Source organism: Struthio camelus, chromosome 2 (assembly GCF_040807025.1).
Source record: "Struthio camelus isolate bStrCam1 chromosome 2, bStrCam1.hap1, whole genome shotgun sequence".
Lineage (NCBI taxonomy): Eukaryota > Metazoa > Chordata > Aves > Struthioniformes > Struthionidae > Struthio > Struthio camelus.
In genome coordinates this window covers 152367356-152375211 of record NC_090943.1, presented here as the reverse complement: position 1 = coordinate 152375211, position 7856 = coordinate 152367356, and the positions used below count along the sequence as shown (strand labels likewise).

Here is a 7856-nt window from a genome sequence, read left to right as displayed (position 1 = left end):
AAAGTGGAAATGTAACCTAAGTTCATCTTGATACTGTTACAATTGGTCTGAGTGTGGAGGTTTGTGATGGTATCAATATGTTAAGTCCGTTATAGTCTATGGAATCATAGCACTGTAAGAAAGTAAAATTGGAGGGAACGTTACCTCATTTTAACCCATGCACAGTAATGCACGTTTGAATTTCTTTGTGTTGACTGCTAGTTGATGTTTAATTCATGCTTGTTTTTTACCTTCCCAGGTTAATGGCAGAGTGGCGATTTTCTCGAGGAGTTAGAGAACAAACCAAAGCTTTTCTTGATGGTTTTAATGAAGTTGTTCCCCTACAGTGGCTACACTATTTTGATGAGAAGGAGCTGGAGGTGAGGTTTTTTTGTTCAGCAATTTTATGTTTAGGGAAGGGATGTATAAATGGAGTGATTAAATGGATAGCTCAGCTTGAATCTCTCATCTGTAGTGTGCTACATTTGACAGCTTGTAGAACATGAAGAGTCTAATGGGAGAAAAGGGAGTAGATCGCGACCCAAAGCCAATACCGCTATTGAATCTGTGTTGTCCAGGAGTTATGAATTTTAGATTCAATCCTCGGTTCTGGAGCGTGTTTTGTAACAGTCCATTAAAGGATCAGAATGTGAGATCACAGATAAGATTGGTTAGTTTTCTAAGACTTTTCCTGCTCTGATAGATGGTTACAATTACCTTTAGCAGATTATACACCAGAGTCAACTTCTGTGCAGTGATTGCTTAGTTTCACATGCATACTGTACTATAGGTACTTGGAGTTATTAAACTTGAGGACAGAAAGTTGTATTGAACCAACCAGGTTTGCTACTGAATTTTACAGGTCTTCAGAATGTTAACCTCAGGGCCAGTTACAAGAGTCAGTAGCGCCGTGTTTACTGAACCGTCAGTCTGACCTACGCTTTTTGCGGGGGTCGTGATTTGGGACAAGGACAGAAGGCTTGTAGCGCTAGGCTTATTTCTGTGAGGCCTGTCAATATTCCCTACATATAATGAACAGTGTCCTGAAAGCTTCATATATTAAATGGGAGTTCTCCCTGAGAAAGGACTTTGATCTAGCTTATGTAGTGCTCAGTTCTCTAGGACACTTTGCTTTTAGCACCTTCAGCTTTTGTTGCCATGCTTACGTTGCAGACTTTTACTTTTCAGTGTCTTTTATCTTAAGTAGCAGTAGCAATGTAGTTGTCATCGTCTTGGAATATGAGGTGAGGTTTTAATGGGGAAGTTGATATCTTTTATTATTGAATTATTATTTGGAAGAAACTGGAAGTTTCTGGTGTGCAGTGCCTTCAGAACACTTTAAAACACGAAGTTCTTGTCTTCTATAAGCTAAATGAGAGTCTGTAAACTAAACGAGGTAAAGAAGAGTCCAACTGTGGAATAAAATGAAAAAAATTACCCGTTCTTCGTTTGGAACAGGAACCTCTGTTTTTATTACCGTCTCTCGTATGAGATACAGAAGTAACTCTGAATATATGTGTATAGATGTGTATGTAGTCAAATAATCATTCTCTTTCTAGGTTATGCTTTGTGGTATGCAAGAGGTTGATCTAGCAGACTGGCAACGGAACACTGTTTATCGTCATTATACTAGGAATAGCAAGCAGATCATGTGGTTCTGGCAGGTATGTTGATCAGTAGAATCACAGAACAGTTAAAGTTGGAACGGACTTCTGGAGATCATCTAGGCCAACCTGCCTGCTCAAGCAGTCACCTAAAGCACGTTGCTGCTTGTCCAGATGGCCTTTAGTATCTCCACAACATCTCTGGGCAACCTGTACCAGTGCTCTGTTCCCCTCACAGTAAAGAAGTTTTTCCTTATGTTCAGCAAAAAAACAAACAAGTTGGAAATTGTTTTGTTTTCTAACACAAATAACACACATGGAGTGAAGGAAACCAATTGAACGCGGGCCCTCGCTGCTTCCTTTCCTTCTCCTTTTCAGAAAAGGAAAGGAGTATTGCTTGTTGTCAAGGAACGCTGTAGGGTGGAAAATGGCAAGGAGATGCCTGCATCATAGTTGTCTAGCTGGGTCATAAAAATTTTTTTCTCTATCTTGTCCTTCTTACTGATTATACTACAGTAAGGTTTTTGGTATTTTTAGCAGTGATCAGCCTTCTAAATGTCCTTTTAAGTGCATGTATACATATAAAATGTCATGTATTATTTACATTTATTGTAATATAAGCTGCCACTCTAGCATTGACTGATTACTACTGATAATTATCAGTATAATATCAGTATAATATCAGTACTGATAATTATTACTGATAATTATCAGTATTACTGATAATACTAATAATGATTATTACTGAATGGAATTGTCTAAGAAATAATTTCAGAAAAATGCTATGCAAGTTTCCAGTGGCTCTGAATTTCCCTAAAGACAAGAAGTCACAGCTAGGCATTTCCTGTCTTGTGGTAAATCATAATGATTTTAGAAATGCTTTTAACAAAGTCATTAGAAAAAAAAAATGGTGCAAATCAACTACTTGAAGTTATTGCATTTTCAGAATAGTGTAAGATATAATGATCTAACCTCTCAGGGAAAAAAAAATTAAGCAGCTCCTTACGGAAAGCATGTTAACTAGAAATTCATGTAACTTGAATATAGTTTCAACATTTATAAGGCAAAAATATTCATTTTAATATCCAGACTTTTCTGAGTCAAACTTCTAACAGTATTGATGCCTCCTTTTCTTATTAAGATATCATCAGTCTTCCCTCTTCCCCCCCGCCAATAAATTTCCTTATCAAGTGATAACAGTTGTTCTGAGTGGTGGTCTCTTTCACTGAGACTGTTATGTGCAGGGAGTACTTAAGCCTTGAAATACCCAGACCGTGTGGGCAGGCTATTGCCAAGTTTAATCCTAACGGCAATTCTAATTCATGGCCATGCTTTATATTTTAGTGTTGAAAAAAATAGGTAAGCATAAAGATTTGTGTTATTTATTCAGATATTGCCAGTCTTTACTTTGCAGCTGTTCATAGTGCATAATCTGAAATCAGTGTCTTCTCCCCCACCTCCCCCTTTACCAGAATGGAGAATGATGCACTGTTCTTAAGGTGCTGTGGTTTTTTTTTTTTTTTGAATTATTCTTTTTCAAGGATATTACTGAGCTATGCCTGAGATTTTTATTAAGTAATTCCAATTTTTGTGTCTAGTTTGTAAAAGAGACGGACAACGAGGTTCGCATGCGACTTTTGCAGTTTGTCACTGGCACTTGCCGATTACCGCTGGGAGGATTTGCTGAACTTATGGGTAAGTGAAAGGTTACTGAAATGTTTATACTGTAACTGTTCCATTTGTAAATGAACCATGCTGCAGATGTACAGATACCAGGCACTTCATGTACCTCAGCTTGGTTCTAGGTCTTTTATGTCAGCAAAAGTCCCATGAATGCATTCATAAATGATTAGGAAGTGAGCGCATTTCTACAAACAGCATGTTCACGTTTATGTAATGTTGAGTAGCACGTAACGAGTCCTGTCTGCTGTATCCGAGCTGTGTCTCACGTCACATGTACTACTTAAAGGGAATGGGTGGCACTTTTTTTGTTTTTTAAATCTTTTTTTCCAGGAAGTAATGGTCCTCAGAAATTCTGCATTGAAAAAGTTGGCAAGGAAACCTGGTTACCAAGAAGTCACACCTGGTGAGTTGTTATATGTGGACTCTCTGTACCTTTAGTGGTTCTCTCTTCTGGTTTTGCATTCTAACAAATCAAATGAAATCTGATTTGAATCAGATATCTCTCTTCAGTTTCTTTCACTGCTCACCCATGCCAGTATTGAAAGCTCTACTGGCTCTCTTATTCTTATGTTTTGCTATTGCATTGTACAATGTTTGTCAGTATCAGATATATCAAAAGTATTATGGCATCCTTCTTGCATAGACCTGAGAGATGTTTTCCTAATTCTTTAACTTAAAGAATATCAAATAACTGATATTGTTAAGTCATGTTCTTGTCAGGTGTGTGTATATATAGTTATAAGATATGCTTATTATATGGTAACGTTATGAAATGTATAGTCACAAAGGAAATTAATGTTAAAGAAATCATAGCAAATATTCGGAACAAGTTCATTTCAGAACTTGCTGCCTTTTCCTTCCAGACTTCAGATTATTGACTTGGCATTCCTACTCCAAACTAATGCAACCATTACAGTGATCAATTTCCTATATACACGGCCTCTGTGGAAGAGGAACATGCCTTCATTTGGCAACCCTGTGACAGTAATATTTGTCACGTTTTTAAAACTGTTTGCTGCAGGGGGTCCTCTGTTTTACCATTTTCTCCAACTGGTGCTGGTTTTTTTAAGTGATGACTGCAAGATTTAAACATCCCTCTTTGTCTAAGATAACCTTGGGGAGGAGGGAGAATGAGACGGAACCCTGTGAGAAGCCTGTTAGGGCAAAGTCAAAGGGAGAAAAACTCTTCCTAGGCATACACAGGAAGGAGAAAACTTGCGATTCTTCATGCTTGTACCTGAATTAAATTTGTCAATTTAGGATGACATTTCATGGTGAACACTTGTGCTTCTGAATATTATATTTTTCTGTATCTTGGTTTTCTTTAGTCATCAGAGGTTCTGTTCTCTATCTAATCTGATAACAGCCTCTTTTTCCTCTAAAATGTGTTTTTAAGTGTTCACAGAAATGGAAATCAGTGGGAGCTCACTGCCTTGCTATTTTTTAATTTCTAATTGTTAGATCAGAACATTTTTAACTCCTACCATAGTAGTCGAGTTCTGTGATGTTTGACAGGGAAAGATAAAGTTACCAAGTATTTGGGTTTTTTTTTTCCTATTCAGTTTTAATCGTTTGGATTTGCCACCATATAAGAGCTATGAACAACTAAAAGAGAAGCTGCTCTTTGCCATTGAAGAAACAGAGGGATTTGGTCAAGAGTAGAAGTGGCTTCTGGTCGAAAAGGAGATCTTGCATATTAGAAGGCCCTGCCAACTGAAATTGCACACTTAATTGTATATAAGCTGTTTGTTCTGTACAGTGATCTTTCTGGAACTCTAAAAGTATAATTGTTCTCCGTTCTTCCACAAAGATATGCAAAACAGTTCAGCCTTTTCTACTTTTATTTATTGCCCTTCCAAATAACCAGAAACCCCCCTCATAAATTTTGAAAGCAGACAAAAGACTTATTTAAAATATATATTAAAAATATAAATATATATACTAACGGGCTCTAGTTTTATAGAGCTTCAAAGTGTATGAAACATTGCAGCCATTTAAAAGGGCCTGGATTTACTTTATCTTGGCTTTATTATTCAGAAAAATGTTTAAACTGCTCTATGTTCTCTCTTAAGAAACATCTCCAAGTTTGTTCTATTGCATGGCTGTTCTAAAAGGAGTGAAAGGCTTAGGCCAAACGTATCCGAAACATGTAGAAAAATGCTGCTGGTATTTGAGATGACAGAATATTCTGTCTGTTTAATTTTTTTTTTTAATACATAAATAGCTGATATATCCCTCTCTCTTCTACACTGATGTAGCCAAGGTCATTAATAAAGCCTTTATTACTTGCACAAGAGTCATGTACAATAAGATGAATGTGATTTCATGTTGAAAGCAATTGGTGCCACTGTTCTGACTTATTGTAGGAGCTGAACAGACTATTTTAATTCATTTGAGCAGCATTGAAATATGTTTACATATTACCTTGGGTTATTACCACGAGGATGTTAGGTAATCTTCAAAGAAAAAAGTAATAATAAAAGAGAAACTATTACACATTTGTTCTTTGGTCTGGTGTCTTACAGGTTTTTTTTTTTCCTTTTTCACTATGATGTCCTTTTTACAACTTCATCGAGTATATTAATGTAAATTGAGCTATAAGAGTATACAAAAGGTAATGTGAACTTTGCTGCTTTCTATGTTCATGTTCAGTTTCAATTACTGGATCTAGTAAACCCAAATGAAATGAAAGTTACATAAGCTTTGCACAGTTAAATGTGTTTTTATTAAGTAAATATCCCCATCCTTCTTAAGTTCTTGTAGAAATTCAGATGTACGTGAATTAAGTATGTCTAAAACCTGTCGTTCGTTTATGTAGGCCACTTTTGTCCTAAGTGCACAGTAATATAAAACGATTTTAAAATTTGTTTTATTGGTATTGAGGGCATTTGCTGAACTGCAAAGAGGTGTAACAAAACTATAAAACCTTACTCGTGAATTATATTAAATGCTACTTTTAGCAAACTGTGCTTCCTATTATAGAGTAAAAAAAATGTTTAAAATTATCATTTGTATTATGCTTTAAATATTAACTGTAAATTCATTACATTTAACTTTTACAAAACTTTGTACACACATGAAAATGATCTTAGAATGATTAAGAACACTTCTGTAACATATCATACTGCACTGTTAAAAGTGTAAATGCAGAAAAAATACTGGTATATCTGTTCTTGTATCTTTCCAAACAGCAACTGAATTCTGCCAAAATTTTATTTTTCTACATATTGGATTGTCTGAGGCTTTGTATTCCAAATGCACAGTTTACTGTGGAGCTGTTAACTTGTAAATAGCTTTGATAACAGCAGTAGTGTAACTGGCCCAACAAACTGCTATATTATGTTAACTTTCCCCAAGAGTCTCAGAAATTTCTAGCATCTGAGGGTTGTTCATACTACACTAAATATCTTCTGTAAAACCATTTTCATACATATAACATTAAATTCATTTCAAGTGTAAATCCACCTAAATTATGACTTATGCCAGTTACAATGGAGGAAGCTTTAAAACAAACCAAAAACTCAAAAGGCTGGGCAGCAGAAGTTTGTGTGGTTTACCTGAAAAATGATTGAGAGGGCTAAATGTCATACAGTTTAACTCTATGAATTTGCACTAATGAATGACTTGGTGACCCACTACCAACTGCTGAATCTTGTGAATCTGTGAGTAAGTGAACAAAATAAAAGGAAAAAAAAAAAGACAGCACATTGCAAAAATGTACTTGGTTTGTTTTGGTCATTTTAGCTGTCTTAAAACTGCATTAGTTTTTCCTGTGGATATGAGGAAGAAGTAACCTGTGGCTTTCTGTACATGTATATTAGAATGTGATCTATTAATTGGCTTCAAAGGACTGACCAAAAGTTTGGCCCTTAAGGAAAAAGGGAAAATTTTGTGTACTGCTCTGTTTGTTTAAGTTGGATATTCCGCAACCAGAAATTTCAGTAATACTGCATAGAAACTTTTTTTTCCTGTTCCCATCCATATTTCTCAAAGTTCAGCTGTACCTGGGAGGATGGAGGAAGAGAGGTGTGAAGAGAGGAAAGCAGTGAAGACTGGAACAGATAAAGGAACCATGAGATGATATTACTTGAGGGAGCTACTCTGTAGTTGCATATAGTTCATTCTGTTCCTTTCTTCCAGCAGCCAAGTAATCAGCTGCTGTTTTCTAAGCTCCCAAAGATCTTTACCTGGTACCTGGATAGCTTTCCTCTTTGTGCAGATGCTGTTCTTTAGGGCAGAAAAGATGCAGGCATCGCTGCAACAAGGCTACTAGAAGTGATTTTGTGAATGGCAGATGTTTTCTAAGTGAGCGAGTGTTCAAATAATCTGAGCCAACATCTCTAAACCACTGTGTCATCCATCCTTGGACTTCAGAATGTTGAATACTTCATTTTGATGTCCTTCATCAAAAATAAGAAATTTATTTTACTGCAGTGGAGAAAACCATCTTTACATGATTTGAGACTAGAATTAGAGCACTAGACTGCCTCTCAGCCGTGGATTTTTATTACGGACTTGGAATGAGCTTGGCTTGGTGACCTAGCCAGTTTATGTCCTCCGTACATCTGCATCTGTTTCCTCCCCTATAGA

General features: G+C 36.2%; 1 protein-coding gene across 5 annotated transcripts in view; it reads left to right on the top strand.

Moving 5' to 3' along the window:
• Window positions 1-5760, top strand: part of WWP1 (WW domain containing E3 ubiquitin protein ligase 1) — a 59439-nt gene extending 53679 nt beyond the window's left edge. For all 5 annotated transcript variants that reach the window (XM_068933101.1, XM_068933097.1, XM_068933100.1 and 2 more), the window contains 5 exons: window positions 239-359; window positions 1539-1643; window positions 3182-3278; window positions 3597-3669; window positions 4829-5760. In XM_068933101.1, coding sequence (XP_068789202.1) covers window positions 239-359; window positions 1539-1643; window positions 3182-3278; window positions 3597-3669; window positions 4829-4928 — 496 coding nt within the window. In that variant the 3' untranslated portion in view covers window positions 4929-5760. The remainder of the gene's footprint in view (window positions 1-238; window positions 360-1538; window positions 1644-3181; window positions 3279-3596; window positions 3670-4828) is intronic.
• Window positions 5761-7856: the final 2096 nt, after the last annotated feature.